At 29.9% G+C, this 25511-nt stretch overlaps 1 protein-coding gene across 2 annotated transcripts in view; it reads right to left on the reverse strand.

The window, feature by feature from the left end:
- Atf3 (Activating transcription factor 3) overlaps positions 1–24689 on the reverse strand; it is a 29755-nt gene extending 5066 nt beyond the window's left edge. The window contains exons 1-3 of one of the 2 annotated variants that reach the window (XM_029309388.2): positions 24556–24689; positions 4631–4915; positions 2331–2470 (exon numbers count right to left, since the gene is read on the reverse strand). In XM_029309388.2, the coding sequence (XP_029165221.1) occupies positions 2331–2470; positions 4631–4883 (393 nt within the window). In that variant the 5' untranslated portion in view covers positions 4884–4915; positions 24556–24689. Of the gene's footprint in view, positions 1–2330; positions 2471–4630; positions 4916–15665; positions 15735–24555 lie in introns of those variants that run through there. The other variant, XM_029309389.2, reaches the window with a different exon arrangement.
- Positions 24690–25511: the final 822 nt, after the last annotated feature.

The following is a 25511-nucleotide window of genomic DNA, read 5'->3' on the forward strand; positions in this document are numbered from 1 at the left end:
GATGTCTTGAGGTTTTGAAATGTTGAAAAGGAGCCTTTCGTGAGAGAGGAAGGAAATTTCTTGGGATATCCTCGGTTCTTTTGTCACTAGGAAATTTTCTTATTATTCATCGAAATCATCTTTAAATGTCTTGAGGTTTTGAAATGTTGAAGGAGCCTTTCGTGAGAGAGGAAGGAAATTTCTTGGGATATCCTCGGTTCTTTTGTCACTAGGAAATTTTCTATTTATTCATCGAAATCATCTTCGGATGTCTTGAGGTTTTGAAATGTTGAAAAGGAGCCTTGAAAGAAAAGTTCGGATATTTTTGGATCTTGATGATTGGTAAAAGATCCTGCATTTTTGTCTTCTTTTAGGAGTAGAAGGAAGTTTCTTGGATCTTCAATTTTCTTGTTAGGAAATTTTATTTGTTATTAGGTTCTTTTCACACGTTTGCCCATTTTCATTTTAAAGCGTGTTAGAAATTTCTTGAATTGCGCCAATCTTGATGTTAAAAAAGATTAATACGACCGATTGCTTTCACAGAATAACCCAATCTTTAAATTCGTATACATATTTCAATTTTTATTTTAAAGCTTTCGAAACTGTAATTTCAATCGTAAAACTCCATTTGTTTCCCGCTGAATAAAAACGACCGATAAGCCATTTGAGAAAGGATGTTAATCGTTCACAATTCGTTGCACTTTCACGCGCATTAGCAAGAATTCATATAAAGGTGTTAATCAATGCTTCACTTGAAGCTCGGCTTGATCTTTATATATAGCGACAGAAAATAAACGAATGTATAATGTTTTTGCATTTTCAAAACTTTTACGCAAAGTTTTGAATGAAAATTATTTCTGATTTCGCTTCTAACAGTAAGTAAAAAATATATTTTTAAATTATTACATATTATAACAATGTAATATATATAATTTATAATGTAATTACAATATTAAACATTATACATTATATTGTTATAATTTTGTTATAATATATTATATAATACATAATATAATATTATAGAATTTATATTATAGTATAAAATTTCGAATTGCAATTTTAAAATGAAAAATATCCGCAAAATCTCGACTGAAACTTTTGTCGTTAAAACGAAGTCTCAATATTTTATTCCAGAGAGAAAACAAACAATTTTTGTATTTCATTTTTAACAAACTTTATTCCGTCTAATAAAAAAAAAACCTAATAATATTATAGCTTTGAAAAAATGTTTTCTGATTGAACAAAGCGCGTGCGTCGAAGAAAATTAATTCCCGTTTGAATTTTTGCTTTTAAAATAAATGATTTTATTTTATTCATCTTTTTTTATTTATGTATCATAGGCTGTATATTTTTTGCCTTGACATTTCTCAGCTACAATAAATTTTATTGCAATATCTGTTCGTTTACGAAATTTCCAATGTGCAACATTCTTAAAAAAGTAATTTATTTTGATATTACGCTTATGTTATTCAAAATAAATAAATAAATAAATAAAATATATCGCAAATATTAAACTTTAAATTTTAAATTAACACCAAATTTTACTAATCATGTATATTCACACAATTTATATATATTCATTAGATAGTCTATCTTGTAAAAAACAGTTATGTATATTGATTATTATTATTCTGTATTTTTTATGTTAGTAACATTAAATTTGCTTAAAAATAAAAAGAAAAAAGCGGGACAAAGCGGAGAAATGAAAGTGTTTTTTAAAATGGAATTGAAAACACATGTTTTACGATTACAAATGCGCAATTCGCAGAGATTAAGACACAAGCGCGTTATTTCTTCGAGTTTTGAGATTCTGCTAATTTTAGCAGCGTGCACTTCGAATCGTAAACACAAACGATCCTGCGCGTAGCATGCAAATTCGCGAATACCGAAACTGTCGAAACAGCCCGCCGGCGTCTGTCAGAATTAATCTATTCGCACACGCGAATAGTCGCAACAATAGTCAAGGACACAAGAAAGGATCGAAAGGATCCGACGTCTGGGATCGAAAGATCGTTTCAAACTCCATCTAGGAGACTATCAAGAGCGATATGGAATTTTGTAGATATTCAATGCAATATATAATGCCTCAATATCATTAACTGAGTAATATACTATGACATTTTATCAAATTTTCGAAAAAATAAATTATCAATTCTCAAAAATTCCTCGTAATTCTTAATATAATTAATGAAATTACATTAATACGAAAAATGATGAAAAATTGTGAAAAAAATGCACAAGAGACAAAACGGTATCAACTTTGATTTTTGCACAAAATGTACGTAAAGTTGGCTCTATATCGTGTCTCTGAGAAAAAACTAGGTGAATAAAATATATGAAAATTGACTTACGCCACTTCTGTTGTTGTTGTTACTGATTTCATCCTCCTCCTCGTCGTCGGCGCCGCTGCCGTCTTCTTTCTTCGTCTTCTTCTTGCCGTCATCGCCGCTGACAGTCGCCCGCCTCTTCGTCTGCAGCGTCAGCTTCAGCCCTATCCAAGGCAATTCAATTGATTCTCATTGATTAACTTCGTTCCCAGATACATCGACAAGACGTTCAGAGAAGATCGCGAATCCATTGGGAGTTCTCAAAGACGTGGTTAGAAATTACACGCTGTGTGGGAGGAACGGGAGATGATGTCCTCTTTCTTTTACTATTTTATTAAAATATAAAATAATATATATATATATTATTTGACTTTCAAACTCTTGCACTCTCGTTTAAAAATCCAGTTTCATTGTAATTTCCATTTTAACATCTTTTTATTTTAATTTAAAAAATAAGATTTTATATATATTCGGGCGTTTATCAAAAATGTTATATTAATAGTGTGTTATTAGTTTTAAAGGTAATTCTATTGTGTAAATATGTAAATAATCGTGTTCTCATTTATAAAAGATCAAAAGATCGAACATATAGATATGCATGTAACACACAAGATATAGTAATCACATCTTATTTCGCATATATATCTTAACATTACGAGATTGTAGACTTCCGCCGGAGAACAGGACTTGAAAAATAACGCACAATATATTACTGCCATAGAAAATGACAGTGATCGTTAACATTTCCACGGTATGTACAAGGACATTCTCGTAACCTTCGTGGGACTAAATTGCGATAATTGAGAATTATTTATGTCAGAGCTCACCCGACACACAATCCGTTATCAAAGCGTTACTCTATGCAAATTCCTACATTTCGAGAATCAACTTAATTTCAACTAATTAATTTGGTGATTAGTATAGAACAGATCGATCTGATCTGGGCAAACAAAACCGTCAAGTAATTACGATAATGATCCTCTCTTCTGCATTCTACATATATGTAGAAATGTATATGTATATATGTATGCGCGTGCGTACATGTTACGTAATTCGTAATTTGAAAGGAACAGGATTCGCGATTTAATGCGTTGCGATGTAGTCAGTACAAGAAGAGCGAAACAAAAAAGAGAGAGAACGCATTTATTATTCAGCGAAACGAACATCTAACGATATGTCATTCACTGATATTCGTTAAATGTGTTATAGATAAAGTAGAGATGAAATAAGTGCAAATTTTACTCAGATTTGATCTAGATTTGTTCTCTCCCTCTTCTCATATTGTGTAATTTATATTTTATAAGAAATGTCACTTAAATGTCGCTTAAATATTTTTTCACGTAAAATTATATATATATAAAAATATACAAAGAAAAAAGAGAGCATTCGATTTTTAAAAAAAGTAGAGATATATAAAAAATTAAATATTACAAATATATCTTATTTGTTCTTTATGTATATTAATTTAAATTAATATTATTAAATATCTTTATTATAAAACACTACACATTGGTAATAAATATATAGATACACACTATTTTCTCTCATTATTCAATCTTCAAGAAATCTGTCGTTAACGAATCCTTAATTCAATATCCTGTAGAAATAAAGTCTATTCGAAATCGTGTATTCTTGTATTGATGTATTCGACCGTGTGCGATTTCTTAATCTTTCTCGAGAAGAATTGTACTCTTATTCATTCATAACTTTCTTTCATATAAAATTGACACCTTGACGTCTTTACCGCTTTTTATGTGAAGGAAAGTCGCGACTATTTTTTTTCGAGAATTTACAAAGTGAAATTCTCCGCAAATTTCGCTCGTAAACAGTGTTATGCTTAGATAGTTTTTAAATTAACTAGATAAAAAATGAGACAAAAATATGTGAATTCATCTTAGATAAAATGAAGATGATTTTGTCGTAAATTTATCATAAATTTAACATAAATATTTAACATAAATAAAATATTTTTTAATACAATAATATAATATTATATTTCATAATAAAACATATTTTAATATACTTCATATAAACCTAATAAATTTTATATTCTTTAAAGGTATATTTGAAAATAAAATCAAAGGGACAATTTTTTTTAAATTCCTTGAGTTCAAAATAAATTCCACGAGTATTCCAGAATTTTTCAAAGTATAGTATACACCTTGATATTTTTATTATCTATATAAAGCTAAGATGACGCCAAAGTTTCATCTATACAGATGATCTAGATGATTTCATCTATATAATTTGATTTAGATAACAGCAAACACTGCTCCGTCCGTAGATCGCTATTTACGCGACCGTCGTGCGTGTCATCTACTCACCTTCCTTGATGAGCTGACTACAGGTGTGCTGGACGCTGGGTGGGCTCGGCTCGCCGCTACTAGTCGAGTCCGTACGATCCCGGGTGCCCTTCTCGTTACCGCTGCCGTAGCCCTCGAAGGGATTGGTCATGGCGATCAGCGAGTTTACGATTTCCGGTGTCCTTGGCGTGACCTCGGCGGCAGCCGTCGTGACACCGAGAAGACCCGCAGCCCCGGTCGGGCTGGGATTCACGTTCACGTTCAGATTGTACATAGTTTACGCCAGGCTTTCACCATTTATCTAACCTGGAAACACAAGCGGAGAGGTCACTGCGTGAAACAAGCTAAACTAATTAAGGCTGAAAGCGCGCTAAGTGTAATTGGATGTTTCGCGAGGATAAATTTAGCTTTTATTTATTTTTTTATATTAGCTTTAGTTTTAATAAATTAAAAAAGGAAAGCTGTAAGAAAAATTGAAATTATTAAAGATTAATGGGAAATGACTAACGCGGGCAGTTGGCATCATATTTATTCTTTCATTCGTATTTTTTTTTTTTTATATATTTTTTTCCATTTTTATACCATAATTCTTACAATTTTTTATTATTTGGATTTATTTAAATTGATTAGATTTGTCTTTGAAACATTTTTTGTTATATTTAATATCCTTTATTAACTTCAGTCTAAAGCTAAAAAAATATTTCAAAGACAAATTTAATCATTTTCAATAAATCCAAATAATTAAAGAGAAAATAAAAAAATATGGTACAAAGATGGAAAATAAATTTATATTTAGAAAAAAAGAATGAAAAATCAATAATAGAGAGATGAAGGATATAACAGGTGTTTGCCTTTATTACACGATTAAAATAAATCCAATGTATGTGTATATACATTATTGAAACAATTGTTTAATGTGTATATCATTTACTTCGTTTTACGTATATCACATTAATATATGATATACGTAAAACGAAGTAAATAAAGGAGAAAGAGACTGACATAAAAATCGTCACAAACGAGCCTAAATTTTTTAGCATTCCAACGTGGCCTATAATTATAAGTCGAGAGGAACCCGTGCGAGTTCTCGAAATAAATTATTCTGCGAAAACCGCAATCAAGGATGTCGTCCGTTCTCTATCGCTTCACTCCGCGGAGACTTGTCTTTCCGGAATTCTCGAGAAAGATTGCGAATCTCGTTATATTGTATTACGCGAAATGTGCGCAGAGTAACGTGATTTTGCGGCACTATCGCAAAAATGAATAATATCAGGATCTTATTTCGTGTATTATAGAAAAATTCATACATCCTGACTATTTCGTTCAAGCGCCAATAAGTGAATTTGCCACAATTGCAAGAGTAATTTTTTGTCTTGCTAAATATTATTTTATATAAGTATAATCTATTGTCATTTTATAATTATAATTTCTTTTATATTATATTTTACATCCATGTGATATGATTATGTCATCATAATTAATTAAAATTAAATAAAATAATTAATTTATAATTATATATCACTTTGATTGAAATTTCCTGATGGTATTATATAAAAGATAGCTTTCATCCAAACATATCTTAAATATCTTATATTATCGCACTTCAAATATATCATAAACAAACATTAAAATAACATTTATAAATATTTATTTTGTCTTTTTTTCCTGGTAGAAACGGTATCATAGTTATGTCGGAAATTGCCAATCCTTATCGATGCGATCGCGGCCTTCGCGATCTATCAATGATCGATGCACCCGCCCACGAATCGACTCGATTTAACAACACCTGTACAATTAAACTACCGATAACGAGACATGAGAAGGCAATTTCGTTCTAACCAATTTTGAAAATTTTATTAATTTCATTGAATATAATCATACCTTAAATTTTTTAATAATTAAAAAAAATTAATATATTATTTCTTTTATATTTATCACTCTTTGTGCTCGTGTAATATTAAAGAATTATATCTATTATCTGGTTTTAACTTATTGTTAGTTTTCTAAATAAAATTAAAAGGTAATAAAAGCATTTGTTTCTTTCAAATGTGTAGATTTCTTTAAACCATTTTTTTAAATAAATTATGCATAAATATGATTATAATTAATATTTATAAAATCGTGATAAATAAATAAAAATAATATAAAAATTATATATTAATATATCAGTTATGTTTTCACATTTTTCAAGTATTTTTTTTAATGGGATTTTAAAATTTTACATATGCGTATACCGTATTTCTTTCAATATCATATACTTCCGACAGCATTGTATGCTAAAAAATGAACCGTTTCTCTGTCTGGTCGTATTTGACTGGTCTGTGGTGAACGCATCTATCAAAATTATTCTTGACATGGATTGACAACCTTTTAGTTCTCACTTGTTCGTTTGCTTGCCCACCCACAGTGAGTTTTCTCGCCACCTTTTTCAGCAACACACCGGATACACTGGGGTATTCATTATATTTCGATATTTTTACGAGTGCGGACTAGTAATGAGTTATTACATAATCCGTACGTTTCCATGAAAATATAAAAAAAATACCTTATCTATATACAAATTTAAATTGCCATTCCAATAAATTATAGAGTTTTTAATATTTCATATTAAAGAGTTTTTAATATATTCTTTTCAATAAAATTTAAATTTCAATGTTAATTTTATGCATATTGACATAATGTTACATAATGTTATATGTACATAATTTATATGTAAATTTGGTTTTTTTATTTATTTATAATTGTAAAATACTTTAAATTTATACATTTTAACAATTAAACTGTGTGAATATAATAACATAATTTTTTTATACCATAGTATATACTCCAATTAATAATATATTAAAAAGTGATTCTATTTGTGAATGTGATATACCTAATATTTGTAATTGCGCTCACGACTCGCGGGATTCAAGAGATTGATTTCAATTACTATCAATTTTCGTATATAATAATGATTCGTCGCCCCGTCACTTTTGCGGTCTTTCTCTCTCTCTCTCTCGGTCTTATAAATCATTGATTAACCTTATCCTATCAGATAGCGATAATGAATCGTGATCATTGACTTTGAACGGAGATATATGTATACTGATCGTGAATAAATTTAAATCCTATTTATATTCTTAAGTATTGAGAGATCCTTACATGTGTCGATTACATGCAAGAAATTTGCTATCATGACGGAATTCCACTTTGTTTGTATTTCCGAGTATTTCGCAACAGCTTTTTGAAAAAGATATTATATCAAAAAAATATTGTATATAATAAAACGAATCCCGATTCCACGATTGCGCACAAAAATCTCCATTCATTATTGTGAAATTACTTTATTGTGAAATTACTCTCAAATTTCACAGAAAGAAAGTATTGCTTATTCATATAATAAATAATTTTGCATAAAACAATGAATTTCTAATGACAATAGATAGACACAACTGTTCGTAAATAATCAACATTTTTCAAGATATTTGAAAAATATGTGTTCTTTATAATTCTCCTTATTAAAAATATATTGTGTGGTATGCGTGTATGTTTTGAGAAGATGGTTTAAAATTTATTAGAATTTGTTAAAATAATCTATGAATTTGTGACAGGAAATGTGACTTTAAAATTTCTCGCTGAATTATATAATGCGATTCAATTAATGTTTACACATGTACCTCTTTTCAGCATTTTTAATACTCTCAACACACACACTCTCTCTCTCTCTCTCTCTCTCTCTCTACATCTCGCGCTTCTCTACATCCTCACATCTTCCACTTCGCTTCGACCTCAATTCGCTACATTCCTCTCAATCGCGCTGGTACTCGTGTGGCGCTGTTTTATCTCCGTAAATAAATCATTAAAGATAGTATTAAGAGATACATATTTTCTTCGAAGCGCGAACATGTGGTGATCTCGCGATGTAGCTCGTCATATCGCGCTTGCTGACAATTCTCTCGGAAAGGATTCTCGAAGCTTCCCACCGAGCTATTCCCATCGCTTTTATAGCAACTCTATATATATATATATTTTATTTATTTAAATTGAATTGAAATTAAGAAAAAAGAGAAACACAAAAAAAATATTTTTAAATTCAAAATAGTATTTTTTTATCCGAATAAAATAATTGATGCTTATCACATTATCTTATAATAATGAATTGCGGGAAAAATAAAAAAAAATTCAACGGTTGAATCTTTCAAAGAACATAAGATTTTTCAACTAGCAATCGCGGAGTTACTTAATCGCAGAGAAGGATGAGAATCGCTCTCTTCCCTTTCGCTCTCTGCATGCTGGTATTTCGTAAGAATTTTATCATTCCGTATTCGGACGGGCCTAAATGCCCTTGCAACTCCTTCTCTTTCTCCTCCTTCTTGGCCTTCTACAGTACCTCCTTCTTCCACCTCCGGCTTTTTCTTCTGCTCGCGAGTAAAAAAAAAGAAAATAAGAGGATGAAAAAAAAAATAAACGACTCAGGCCTGAGATCTTTCGGGGTCCGTATATGCGCGTGACAAAGGGTCCCCTCGGTAACATACCCAATGACCTATATGTGCCGAGATGGAAGACGTGGGATGTGCTCGAAACGAACAAGAGCTCGAGCAAACATTTTGGTATTTTCTCTTTCCCTTTTCTCCTTTAATAGCGGTCAAAATCAGATACGGCGATTTTTTTAATATAATGCCTCTATTCATTTTTTAACGAAAACTACTACAGAATTTTAAAAAAAGTTTTTAATTGTACTTAATTTTTAATATATATCCATTTAAAAAAATATTTTGAATTTAAAAGTACATATATTAAATATTTTAATTATATATATTTATCAATATTTTTAAATCTTAAATACTTTAGGTAATGTTGACATTCATATTTACATAAGTATTTTATTATAGATATTTTAGATATGTGTCTTTAGTAGTTTTATAGAATTTCTTGATAAAAAAAATAATAAAAATAATTTTTATTTTTGCTTATATACTCATAAAAATCTTAAAATCGTGTCTCTTTTAATAAAATGTTTTTTTTTTTTTTAAAGAGGCACAAAAACAAAATGAACATACGTCGACTAGCAACTGAATAATAGTCCAACACTAAATATTAATTTTAGTCGCAAACTATATTAAGAGCTCCACACGTGTTTATAAATCCTAGTTCAACAGCTTAGAAGAGCTTCGTAGAGCTTTCCGATTTTGTTGAAAGATGATATAAGATGCGGCTAGGAAAATTCACGGATTTACAGACGACGATGTCTGACGTCTACTGGCGACGTTGCAATGTGAAATAATAATCGGGCCGCCTTTCGCGTTTGTTTGAATGGGAACAGGTGTCCGATCGAAACCGCCGCTGGCTTAGCCCGCCCGTTAAACTTATAAATAGCAGTCGTTTGATTTTGACGTATGGCATATTCGGACGCGTCGGTATTCGCTCGATTTTCTCTACTCAGGATTTCTTATATCTCAGAAAACTACTAAATTTATAACAATTGCGTTTAGCATATCTGATTGCCTCCCTATTTCTACAATTTATTATATATTTTTCTCTTTTTACATATTATGTATATTTTTATGTATAAAAAATTACTTATACACAGAAAGAATTTTCTCTTTGAATTTACTCTGAAAATTATATAATCTGATAATCGTGGGACAATATAGTAATGGAAGAATTTTGTAAAAGTTTCTCTGATTAATATTTACCACAATAAAAATTATTAATATCTATCACAATAAGATATATAAAATGTTCGATTATATTTACTACGTCCATAGTAAAACTTACTATGTACATATTAATATTTTTTATTATGAGATCAAAAATATTAATCAAAGAAATTCTTCAAATTCCGCATATTGTCCCATTGATCATAATTCATAATTTTCGGGGTAAATTCTAAGAGAAAATTCTTTCCATTATCGTACTCATTCATGCATCTCAACAGCCTCCTCTCTTCAGATTGTACTTATAAAAAAAAAAAAATATATATATATATATATATATATATATATATATATATTACCCATGTTGTGTCTCGCCTCATTTCTGGGAAGCAGACGATATCTAATTCTTAGAACCCTTGCGACCAATCTCAATCGCCAGCATCACTCCCTCTCTTATGTATACTAAATGAGTGGTAATTAATCTTTTCCCAAAGAAAGAGAGAAAGAACCTCGGAATAGGAGATTCCCTCAGAGGAACACATGTGTCTCGCATTTCTCGCCCCGAACTCTCTACTATATGGTATGAAATTATTCTTCCCTCTCCTTCCTTCCTTCCATAATCCGATTTAGCGAGATAAAAATATATTTGTTACGTAAAAATATTCTCAACTTTTCTCGTATTTTTTTCTATTTTGCTCTCATATAGAAAAATTTATAATTTGTATCGATAGAGAAAGAAGTAAGAAGAGATTTATCATTTTTAAAACTAACAATAAATAAAAGATTAGCAGCAAATATACCCAACTTTCGTCTAAATTAAATTACGATAAAATTCATTTTTAATTTTTTTTTCATTAAATTATAGTGATTTATTCGAGTGATTAATTAGAGTAATTTAAATAACGCCCCGGTATTACTATATAAAATGTCACTGTTTAATAATAACGTATATCATTGCAAATTGCACATTCGCGTTTTTCAGAAAAAGAAGAAAAAATAAAATCCAATCAAAGCAGAGAGAGAGAGAGAGAAAGAGAGCTTGCGCAACCGGAGCCCATCTGGCCATTGAAAGCTTTTATCGCGCTTTTTCGACGTCGACGACGAGCGAACGTGGGCGGCCTAATTCCGACGACGAGATTGTACCGCGTGTTACGTGCGTGCGATCTCGAGTGCAGACTTTAGAATAATTACATATCGTAATATATAGAATGCGGAACCGACATCAGATACATATTTCGGACGGCTGAGGTTAGTGAACCGATCAGCACGCGATCCAAGATCATCGTTATACATTCCTCAGAAATGTTCAGATAGAACTCCGTAATATTTGTTCGATTTAACAGGACCAAGAATATTATTAATACTTAAGAAAAAAAAAGATTACCTCTCTTATCTGAAATTTCTAAAAGAAATTTTCATGGAAATTTTATTTTGTTTTCTATTTAAAAAAAAGATTAAAATCTAAAATATTCTTCTGTGCATTTAAATAAATACAAATCATTTAATTTTCAATGAAATAAAAATTAAATATATTTGGATATTTAATTTTTAAATATTTGATTTTACTTTCGTAAATAACGTACATGCATAGCAGATTATCGGAGAAGCTTGGAGAGATTATCTAGTGAGAGATTCTGCGGAGGAGGCGATTTGAGTCTCATATCGAAATCCCGTGGAAGCCGCGTGAAAACGAAAACTTTTACGAGCATCAATTTATGACGACAGCCAATGTTGTTTTTACTTCTTTCGCAAAAAGCGCGAATGTAGACTACAAGCAAATTTCCGTCTGCCATCTGTTTTAGAGATGTCCACCCAAAAATGAATATATGTAAGAATCAACAATCGGAGACTTAATACGGACACTTTATTCTCGCTTCGAGAAATAAACAGATTCTTAATATTGAGAAAGTTCAAACATGTGTCCAAATCTTAGCCAAATAATTTATAAAATTCATTTCTATGACAAATAATACAAATTTTTTATATAATATATATATATATATATATATATAATATTTTCAAAAAATGTTTATTTTTTTTTAATAAACACGAACTCTTTAATAATGATATAAAAATAAGCTAAAAAGAAGAAAAAAATTGGTTACAATTATTCAAAATGTATTATGACAGATAATGGATATTCGCTATTTATTCGCGAAGGCGGAAGAATCAAAATAATAAAATAGATTTATAGATATATTTATTTTTTAAAAAGATATATTTATCTTTTTTCATATGCGGACCAACTGTGTAACTTACACAAGCGCGCCACAATCGATAAATATATATAATCTCTCGAAGCTTTTATCGCAATATTTATCATCACGGCTTTTTCCATTAAAAAAATTGTATAAAATTCCATCAAATGGATCGTCATAATCGATTTATATTTGTAGCTACACATAAAAAATTATTTCTTGCATTATTATACTATTACAAAAAACAACTTTTTAGTCCAATAAGATACAAAAACCATTAAAAAATAGATGAGAAAATAAAAAATAATTAAAAACATAATATAAACATATATATATATATATATATATATATATATGAATATAAAAAATAAGAAATATAATATTATATAATAATAATAATACATAAGTACACAGAGAAACATTCGTATAAAATAATTTGGAACAATTATTCTTAAATATATCTCCGATATATAACAATTGATCTATATGCTTTGTAGGACAGCAGGAAAAAGATAGGAGGCAAAAATGAGGTGAAACGCGCCTCTTGTTTTGCGACGGAAAAGGTGATAAAGCACGAACCTGTCGGAGAGGACAATATGCTTGCACGAGAGAGAAAAGAGTTCGAAAGGTCAATGCCTCTCCCCTCGGGGGAATTACACGCGAGTCTTACGCGGTATCTTGCAAAGTGTACTTTCTAAAAATACGAATCCCGTTTCGGGAGAGGCGACTCTTTCGAGGATATATGCCACGCGTAACTCGAAAATTTGCGATTGCAAAAAAAATAAATTCTCGAATAAGCCTCGAGGTCGAGAGCATACAAAGAGGAACAAGCTCCGAATTAAAATTCGAATAGCATTCATGTAAATTAAATATTCAATCTTATGTATTTTATTTTTCAAAACTTTGCTTGTAGAAAAAAACATATTGATTTTCGGCAACAATTTCTTATTAAATCTTTTCGCTAAAAAATCAACTAAAATCTTTTGTGAAAAAAAAAAAATAATTCTCGAATAAGCCTCGAGGTCGAGAGCATACAAAGAGGAAAACAAGCTCCGAATTAAAATTCGAATAGCATTCATGTAAAATTAAATATTCAATCTTATGTATTTTATTTTTCAAAACTTTGCTTGTAGAAAAAAACTATGATTTTCGGCAACAATTTCTTATTAACTCTTTTCGCTAAAAAATCAACTAAAATCTTTTGTGAAAGAGAGAAGAAAGTATGTATATTATTAAAATTCGAATAGCATTCATGTAAAATTAAGTATTCAATCTTATGTATTTTATTTTTTAAAACTTTGCTTGTAGAAAAAAACTATGATTTTCGGCAACAATTTCTTATTAACTCTTTTCGCTAAAAAATCAACTAAAATCTTTTGTGAAAGAGAGAAGAAAGTATGTATATTATTAAAATTCGAATAGCATTCATGTAAAATTAAGTATTCAATCTTATGTATTTTATTTTTCAAAACTTTGCTTGTAGAAAAAAAAACTATGATTTTCGGCAACAATTTCTTATTAACTCTTTTCGCTAAAAAATCAACTAAAATCTTTTGTGAAAGAGAGAAGAAAGTATGTATATTATTAATGACAATAATATTTTCTATATATATAGTATTGTAACAATACATATACAAAATCTTACACACTGAAAAAAATTGTTAACTTAACTAAACTTTTCAACTAAATTACTATTTTGTTAATTGTACATATATTAGTATTTAAGATAAATATACGTTTTATTTTAATATGTTATATTTAAATATTCTTATATGTTTAATTAACTAAATAATATTTACTTCAAAATAATATCAAGTTTACCATTTTTTTAGTGCAACAGCTGTTATATTAGAGTCATGCTGAGATTTCTAATTTTTCAATAAATTTAACAAATGATTTATTTCTTCACGAATTTAAATTCAGATGTTTAAAAAAACGTTTTTCTCAAAAATTTTTCTAAAATTACATTTTCTAATATAAAAAGATAGTTTTCTAAATCTTCATGACGGAATGTATGTATATTTAGATTGAATTTCGGGAGTCGATATTATGAGGTAAAAAACGTGCGTCAATCCTCTACGTCCTCGACATGATATACGAAAATTAGTAATACGCACGATTAAACGGAATGTATCGCACTTTAAAAGAAAGAGGACAGACTTATTTTCGTTCTGCCTCTCCAAATAGGGATGAAGAGGAAAGCAAACAATATATACAAAGGTCTGACGAGGGACACGACACGACGCTATCTGTTCCAATTATACCGCTTTAATTATGGCAAATTACCGTCCTTCTTCTCTACTTTTTATTATAGCGTTACAACCCGTGACGCGACACCCTAATCTATGGCATATCTGCATTTTGCAGATTTCAATTTCATGCTTAATTTTGAATAGTAACAAATTTATTTTTACAGTAATTTACTTTAACTATAGTAATTTTTCACTCGTTCAGTAAAAGTATAATTAAAAAATTTGGAATCTATTTTCTATATTATTGTAACATTACAATGCATAACAATAGATATATTTTTAATTTTTCAATCAATTTAATGAAAGATTTATTTTTCGTGAATTTAATAGAAATTCAGATTTTTGAGAGAATTTTTTTCTCAAAAAATTTTTCTAGTTATTTATTTATTAGGAGAATATATTTAAGAGAAAGAGAAATAATTTATGTTTGAATATTTACTACAATTAAAAATTTCTTAACTTATTTATTTAAGAATTTGGTTCTATTTATTCAAGATTTTTAATTACTATAATAGAATCAAAACATTAATTTCTTTATTCAAATATGCTATAATTAAAATTTAAATCTATTCTAAAGCATCCAATTAAATTTTCATTAATTAAAAAAAGTGTTGAGCTTGATTTTTTAAAATGATAAATTTGCTTAAAAATTATAAATTTTATTCGAGATGTATGATATAAAATTGAGGAATTTATGCGATGTTTTGCATTATTCAAAAATATTGTATGTGTAATCTAAAATAGATATGTATTCTTGTAGATACGTATGTGTGTATATGTATATATATGTTCTTGTAGAGATATGTAGATGTTTTAATATACACATATATGTACAAATATCATAATTTTTAAACGTTTCTCACACAAAATTCCGTCGTAAATTATAGAATATAAAATTATATTATAATCTAAAATCTTTCACAGACACAATCGAAACATCAAAATGTCATTCTGCTTTGAAACTTACGGAATTTCGGCTCGCAGACTCGCGCAAATATTTTATAAAGTGAGGAGCGCCAAAAAAAAAAAAAAAAAAAAAAATACGTAGCGCGCGTTAAAAAAGCACGCACGTTTTGTTGTCGTATTCTCTCACTCGCGCTGTGTTTAGCGTTTGCGATGAAATTTATGCTTCCTGTCCACACTTGTGGACGAACGCTCAAGCACTAGTGTACTCGTGCGTATAGTCCTGATGTATTTCCCCACGCCTGTGTTTACGTGCGTGCTCATCTTTGTGTCCTTGCGATCGAGCATGCGCGTGTTCGTCAATGAAACATATTCTATTGCGACCTATTATTCGCAGTCTTTAAATATGTGTACAACTTTTTTTATCATTCAACAAAATTATTATCAATGCAAATCATTTCATTCTCTCTCGTGTTTCCTGCTAATATATTATATTTCTTCTCACGGTTAAGATTGCTTTATATATAAAAAATGATTTTTAATTGCTTGATTATTAAAAACTATAGAAATTAAAATTGCATTAAAATTAAATAAAATTATAAAATTAAATTAAAGTTTGAAAAAAACAAATCAAGCTTAGAAAACGAATTAAAAATTGGAAATTCTAATTATCCAATTCAAACTATTAAAAATATTGACTTCTTTGAATTATATTTATAAAATTAGCAATTATTCATTATTCAATATATGTATTTTTATTTATAAAAATAAAAACATCATAGAATTTCATCTCGAATTCTATCGTGATAAATGATCGTTTAAAATGAGTTTAAGACTCGCAATGGTTTTATCGCTACCAATTGAAAGAGATGGAGGGAAGAGGAAAATCATCGAAATGAGTTTACGTTTTCGCAAGTGGTATTGTGTGTGCACGCACGTTCGTAAAATCATTTTCTGACGAGAAATATATTTTCAGAAATTTTCACCATTACTGCAAAACACGATTTCCTTCACCCATTTTCCACTCATTTTACTGCTAATATATTTGCACATTGAACGTGCAAATGTGTGCGTGTCATAAAAATATCATAAACATATAAATACAAAATATATAAATATTTTAAATAATTTATATATTCTCAGTCTCTTATTCTATATATTGTCAATAATTATATATTCTCTCTCTCACTCTTGCTCTTTCTTATTTATATATTTTAAATATATATTGTATATAGAATATATTTTTTAAATTAATATATATTTTAAATATATAATTAAATATATAAAGTTTGCCAATACACGAAATAACAATGAAGGAAATACTTGAGCTTTTAATTATATATTTTTTTCTGTCTAAAAGTAAAAACATAACTTCATGTATGATAAAGATATCATTCATATTCGTGTAAAACAAGGAAAGAGATACCATTAAAATTTTACGCAACAAGACTATATGATTCCAAACGTATTATTGTAGAATGGTGTAGAAAAAAAATTTTTCAAAACAAAAAGTTGCGTTTGCGACAAGATGCGATATCGAGCTCCCTTATATAAAGCCGAAAATGAAGCGATTCGGAATCGTTGCGTAGGTGGAAAACGACGCAGGTGGGTGCAAGCTTGATGTTTTTCGAGCAACAACAAATGATCCGCCAACGTAAGGTACACATTTTGCGGTTTCTCTTTCCTCTTACTGATTTAAACACAATTTACAGTAGAATCTTGATTACTTTAATGTTTTTAACCGAATGTTCCATTAGTGCCGCTATAAAATAGCGCCATTCATTAATCGAATGTTTCACACTGATCGGGAATGAACATTCGAATGAATAGCGTCCGAATAATCAAGCTTCTGTTGTCTATTCTGAAATCGTTTCACGAATAACAAGGTAATTAGTCATAATGATCGCGAACCTCGTCAATCATATCCGATCTGATCTATTCGATGATGCCGAATCAAGAGAACGGTTAACATTTCGGGGAAACTGACAATGAGGGACGAAACTTTAATGAAGACGATTAATGGGGGATCGAGACCTTACCAAACCCGCATCTTTCTCCCTCTTCATAAGGAGCCGGTATACGGGTACGAAATTGTGAGATAACTCTGCCCCAAGAAATATGGAGAGATATAATCGTAAAGCTTAACTGCATTTTTATGCGGTTCTATGCAATTATCTATTATGCAACGTGATCGGAATGCACGTACAAAATTCACAGTTTAATTTGTGATATTAAATATGATACATTGAAGTAGACAATTCGTAATAAATTCATGAACGATAAGAATAAAACGGAGAAAAATAAAATAAAAAATAAGTAACAATAACTAAAAAATTGAAAGAAATAGAGAGAGTATATATAACTAAGAATTAAATAATTTGTATCAAAATATCTTAATAAATTAAATAAGCATATATAATTACATAGATAAAATAAAAAACGAACTTAAGTACCTATATATACATAGAATTTCACTCTTCCGAAATCTTCGACAAAAATAAACTTTCATTTTTTCACTAAGAAAATGCAATTTTTTCGTTTTGGTGTTTACTTGAAAAATTGATAAAAAAAAATCGCGAAAGACGAATGGTGACTCTTGAACGTTCTGTATTTCCTTTGAAACGTCCTGTATATTTTTTCCGTGTGTTATTAAGAAGCGGGTTAAAATTAATTTAGGATTTCGGGGCGTACTAAGAAAAAAAATAGGATTTATAATATATAAAGAAGCGGCAGAGCCTATTTATCAACGACGATCCACTCGCCTTAGAGTAAAGTCGCGAGATGATATAACTGGATTTGCAAGCAGTGGAAAAGAGAGAGAGAGGAAACCGAGACGCGATGGCAGAAGGGGAAGAAAGAAAGAGTCCATTAGCGCTCAAGGGCGTCAATGTCTCGCGATTGAATTTAAAATGCTAATACGACACAGTAAGAAAGTGAGAGGGAGAGAGAGAGAGAGAGAGAGAAAAATGATAGTATACAATTCCTTCGAGAAAAGAAGAGAGAAAGGGAGAAGGGGAGATTTACCTTACGTATACAGATAAACGCCTTCGCCGCACGATGCACGCGTTAAACAAACCCGTATCGGTCCGTATATTGTTACGATCGCGATTTTATCGCGCGAGATTACTCGTATACGCCATTAGACGATACCGATCTTATTTGCAATCATTAATGATAGATAATATTGCGCGTATATATATATATATATATATATATATATATATATATATATAATCAGTTTAATTAATATACGCTTATTTTTCACGCACAGTAAAAAAAATTGTGTTAAATTTAACACATTTCACATGTCCCAATTTATCCACTCTAATTTTAATGTTAATTTAACAGAAAACAATTATGTAATTAAATAACACACGTAATATGTGAAAAAATAACACAAAAAAATATAATATAAGCAAAAATTCGTACATTTTCGTTTAATTGTGTTGTTTTAACACTTAAAAATAGTGAATATTAACTCAACAGACAAATGTCAGAATAACATAACGACAATATGTTATATTAACATAAGAGTATGTTAAAATTTTAACACAAAAATTTCTACACAAGATAATTTCAACAGAAATACGAAATGTTTTTTACCGTGCGGTTAAAATAAAAAAATATATGTAAAAGTCAAGATTACATTTGAAAATAATTTTAGAAACAAGAGAAAGAAGCTAAAAAAATCTAATCAATCTTAAAATATTCCAATATATATATATACAATATAAAATAAAATACAATTGTATATATATATATATATATATATATATATATATATATATATATATAATCAGTTTAATTGATATACGCTTATTTTTCACGGTTAAAATAAAAAAATATATGTAAAAGTCAAGATTACATTTGAAAATAATTTTAGAAACAAGGGAAAGAAGCTAAAAAAATCTAATCAATCTTAAAATATTCCAATATATATATATATATATATATAATATAAAATAAAATACAATTGTAATATTAAAATAATGCATGAAAATGATCCTTTATTTCGTAACCTATATGAAACTATACTTTGTTCATAAAGTTCTCGCTCTAGAATAAATAAGTATCTGCCGTTTATGTTTAAAACACGTCTAACATCTCATTCAAACGACAAAAAATTATGGAGTATTGGAGAAAATTGCCATTTATTAGCGAAGGCGAAGCGTGTGATTTATAAGACGCACGATGATTATATCCGCATGTTTCGCGTAAAACGGAACAGAAATATTTCTCGCGTGCTCCGAAGCAATATGTACATTATTTATGAAAGTATTTATCCACGATTCAATGCTCCTTTTAATGTAAACCTGTCCTCAAATAAAGCTAGAAAATCATGTCAGAAGAATCAAATTATCTAAAACAATTTATCAAACTATACAATCGCGGTTGTTAAGTTTAAGTAATATATTAATTGAAAAGTGCGAACATGTAATAAAATCATTGTATTTTTAATTTATATAATAAACTTCAAATTTTGATAAAACTATAAATAAGAAATTAAATGGTGGAAAGATAAAATGCGCGAAAATGTTTCAATCTGTGCAACAAATACCAAATAAATTCATTTTTATTTTTTATTATCTTTTTCTATTCTATTTAATCTATTTAATCTATTTTATTCTATTTAATCTTTTTCTATTTTCTATTTAATTCTTAAACTAATAATTTTTACTCTTCCGTACTTAATGCTTATATTTCATATCTTTTTTTTAAATTGCATTTTTTTTAATTGCGTATATTTGATATCATTTTGTGTGGTATCAAAAATTATTATTCGATTAATGATCGTTTAAGATATATTAGATCTCGTTCATATTTGACATAAAAAAAGATATTCGTCCGGTGATTCGATAGCACTTTGATAATCTCGCTTAATATCACTAGAGTAATCAGTTTATTACAGCATCGATATATGGGCGAGTTGGCGCCAACTTGGCGTTCACTCTCGTACGACGCAAGTAACATAATACCAAAACTATATAAAACCACTACGATATCATGTATTATGAACAACATTCAATATATTAAACAATTATTAATCGAAATAAATTGATTGAAAATTATCAATTAAAATAATTAGTCGAAATTCTTTGAGATTCTTGAAAAAAAAATGTTATTGTTATCACACGCTGCCTTTAAGCTTCTAACGATAATAACGTTAAATAGGCGGATGGCACCTTCTTCGCGAGGTGGTTACCTTCATAACTTTGCATAGCAAATGCACGAGATAAGATTATTATTCCGCAAAGGTTATCAACGACGGAGGAAGTTTGTCGACGAAAGCAAACATCATATGCAACTTAATGCCAGAGTGTTTGTCAGTAGTGCATAAAAGAACTGCAAAAATTGGCTGTGTTTCTCTATAATTCCCTAATTTTCTTCCATGATTTTAAAAATAATTTATTTTTTAAAGTATTGCAAGGAGAAAAAATATTCTAATTATTACCAAAATATGTTAAACTTAAATTTTGCATAAAATGCGTAGAAAATAATTTTACTTTAACATTATATCAATAAACATTTTTACTTTAATTTTTCACTTCTATTTCTTTAAATATGACACAATAATGTCGTTTTATTTGTATTTCGTAAATATCTATTTTTCCTATTCATCTTTAAATTTCTGCTTTTATATAAATCCATTTTTAGACACACATATATATACTACGATAGATATTTTGCAAGAAAATTTGATGCAAAATTGATGTCACGTTTTTAGCGCTTTCACCCACGCGATCGCTATCCAATAACCACACAAATGTATCGTATACTGAGTGGTACTCGTCTATCGTCCATCGTATAATTTAGTAATGACGGTTTTTACGACGCGTTATATGCCCATCCCAAACGATTCATTCATTCCATCGAAAAAAAGATGCATGATAACTGCTATCATCGCGTTATTTAGATAAAATGTACACATATGTAAAGTACCCCTAGACTATTTCTGAACATTATTATTATACATACATACTTAACACTCAATAGCAAAAGATAGAAATTGAACTGCCTCGTGCAAAAATACATATGTAGATGTACGCACACATGCGTAAATAAGCAATTTCCTTCAAGGAGAATAATTATCAATAACTGTTTTGAATGATTATACGTCTGTGTCTCACATAAAGTATTCATTGTTTCTTGTAAAAAAATTATTATACTATATATTACTATGAATGTAATTAATTCTTTTTTATCTCTCAGCTTTATTCTAGATCTAAAAGAGAAAAGATCTAATGAAAAGACGTTGATTAATATAACCCGACCGAGTATTCATCATGAATTAATCTGACATTTCATTTCCTTTTGCTGTATTCAATTTAAGCGCGGAGGACCGCGTGTAATTTATGAAATTGTGGATCATATGTTATATGTCAATGTACGTCAAAGGAACATGCAAACAAGTTTCTGTCTCTTTTTCTTTTTCTCTTTCTTTCTCTCTGAGAAACAAATTATTTTCGGGCGCTCTAAATTCCGAAATAATTTATTCTAGACTAATTATACACAAAATCGCGCGATTGCAACTCTCTCCTTCATCTGTCCGTTGCAACTGCATCTCGTAAACGCGATAATAGATAGGCAACTTCAAAGACGCGCATAGACACAAGCGATTGCGCATTCATATTCATGAGTGAGGTGCACAATATACAAGAGTACCTCGTCCCACTTCTTCTCTTCAGCGAACATCGGTTTGTGGAAAGAACTCGCTCGAAAGTTCAGAGATATAACAAATGTAAGATAAAAAGAGAGAGGGACACTAATAATGTGTAGAATGTAACATTTAACAAAATGTATGCACAGTATATGTAGAGTAAAATTATAGTGACAATTATAAAAAAAAATATATTTAATATAATATATTTAAATGTGATTATATAATTAAATATATATATATAATTCTTTAAATCTGAAAATCATTCTTTTCAAAAACTGAATCTTTAAGCAAAGATACTTGTTACAAGATGTAAAGATAATTTCCATGTTTTAATATAAAAGTCCAATATTAATCATATAATTAGGGAATATTTTCTTGGATAAAGTTAAAAAAAACCGTAAAGTGATAAAAAAATAAAATAAATTTTTATCATTAACATTTTATACGCATTTGTCGAGCAAACTATATTTTACATTTTATGATAAAATAATAATAATATTATAATAATAAAATACATCATTATTATAATATTATATTATTATAAAGAGAGCAATGTTATTATGTAACACATTATTAAACACATTTTTTTAAATTGTGTAGCGATTATTTCCAACACGTTTTAAATCCTTATGTTAAATATTAAAAAAAAAATACTTGAAAAAAAACTGAAGAAATACAATAAATATATAATATTAATTAGAAGAAGAGGGTTTAAGTTTGGAAAAAAACTCTCCGTGATTAAAAGAACAAGTGACATCGCAGCATGGCATGTCTAAAAAAATGCGGTATTTTTTGCAAAAATTGGATTAACGTTTATAAATCATATCTCAAATAAAACAAACAAGTTTTAAAATCCTACTCTTCAAATATTTTCCCAGCGAATAGGAGCGAGCACACATGAGACGTGTGATTAACGTATTCTCTCTTGTGGCAATATTGCAACTATGATGGTAACGAAGTTCTACTTCGTGGCGTCGTGACCTTGAGCAATTGCAAACTCGCGACGATAAAACCCACGTAAATCAATCCAAATCATAATCGCGATTGATCTATTTGGCGATGTCAGAGTATTTTGATTGGAATTTTTGCGATATGCGCAAGGTTCGTTCTTGAAAGATTCTCGTGAGAAAAATGAATCGCCTCGCGCGAAGAATTGCGAGAGAGACCACGCAAAAGTATATAATTTATATGAACGATCCCGAGGGCGTTATGTCAATCTGACACGTAATAACCTTATCGAATGTATAACATCAAGACGTAATACATCGTCGCTATCTCCCTCCGGCAACGACACAGCGTCTCGATATAAATATATCGAATATAATCTCAATATCTCTACACATTTCGAAAAATTGCATTCCTCTGACCTTTATATTTTGTTGTTATATTTAATTTATTTATATATTTATTAATTAATATTTATTTATATATTTGATTATTTATTTATGATGATTTTCTTGACAACAATATAATATATCGATATGAGATATAATATACATATATTATCAGTTAATTTCAAATGCAGATTCAGTTTTCTCCTCTCCCTTAATTTTGTTTTTATATATATTTAATGTAAAGTGTGAAAATTTAAGTCTATGAAAAGATAGATCTTCTAATCTATCATGGCAATTTTCAATATATGTCAATTTATAATCCGACATTCGATGATGCATAGAAACGCATTTGCCGAAGGATAAAAATCAAGATTTATTCATTTTATTTATACGTATCAAATATGGAAAATACTTCAAGCGGAAAAAAGGAAGTCAAGAAGTGTAGAGCGAGTGCAATTAAAGAGCGAGTGTGTACACACAGATATCGCGAGTTATCGAATGCGCGCGCTTCGATCGCTTCGCGTGCGCAACGTCGCACAATACGCGTACTTCACGTCGTGCCCGAAATTTGCGTCCGGCCAAAAATCGCGAGGCGACAATTCGCCGTTGATCCGCCCCAGCTTCAGACATCGAGATCACGTAGCCATAATACGAACCGAGAATAGCCGAATGAACTGTTTATTGCGAACACAAATGTTTATTGCGCGAACGAAACACGTGCTCCGAATCGCGAATAGCGCATATCCGAAAGATATTCAGAGGATATCCAGAGGACATTTAAACATCCTCAGGATGTTCTCTGAACGTCTTCGAAATATGTGCTGTTAGGGATCTCTATATCTACTCTGCTTCTTCTCGCGATAGTTTCAACAAAAATATGCACCAACTCTAAACAGTCCGATTTTTTAAAAAACAGCGTCCCTCTCGCGCTGTCAAAAATAAAATTTGCAAATTCTTACCTTCAGTTCCCCCGAATTCCGGTGCGGTCCGCACTCGCGCACTCGCACGCACTTATCTCCTCGTAATCCACTACTGATCCTCCTTCGTCGGCCGCCGGCGCGCGACTGTGGATAATTCGCGGTCGCGACCGGCCTAGATATATACCGGCTATATTTAGCCCGCGCCGTCACCGCGCCGCGCGCCGATTGGCCGGCAGTGACGTAGCACGCGTTCGCGATTGGTCCTCGCGAATCTCTGCGAATACGCGCCGGCGGACTTCGTCGCGCGACTGTATGCTGGCTCGGCTGGGCGCGACTCCACGTCCGCGACATTTGTTGACATGAAACTGTCAGGGAGAGTACGCTCTCCGCTCCCTCGCCGCACTACGCACCCGGTATATTCAATCCGTGTGCGTGTCGCGTTTCTTAGGCACTCCTAGAGCACTCGATATACTGCCAGAAATGTTGGTCTCCTGTCGACACAAAAGTTTTTTTTTTAATTAAAAGTTGGTTGCTTGAAAAGAAAGAGGAAATACGGAAAGAAAATATTAATTATAACCTCTCTGATCGGCGCATATTAAAACTCGAGTTTATAAAAGATAACTTTATGATTGATAAAGTTGTAATTATACCTTCACAAATTTTGAAATAATGGAGGCAATCGTGTCGCACAGTAAAATTAAACAACAATTAAATATATACAGTACTAAATATTTTAAAATATCGAATAACTACGCAATAAAAATTGACTCTCCGTCGATGTCTTTTAAATGTGCGTGAATACAGGCGCGATTGAAACTGCTCTAGATGTCGATATCTTCATATTGGTTTCGAGATACCAACTTATAAAAAATCAAGTAAACTAATATTACCAAATAAACCAATATTGCCAATATTATAAATTAAGAAATTTATGTTGAATACATTTTGAATTTTCTCATTAAAACATAAAGGCGCGTATACAAATAAATAAATAG

Source organism: Nylanderia fulva, unplaced genomic scaffold (genome assembly GCF_048542155.1).
Source record: "Nylanderia fulva isolate GAGA-0341 unplaced genomic scaffold, ASM4854215v1 Scaffold4, whole genome shotgun sequence".
NCBI lineage: Eukaryota > Metazoa > Arthropoda > Insecta > Hymenoptera > Formicidae > Nylanderia > Nylanderia fulva.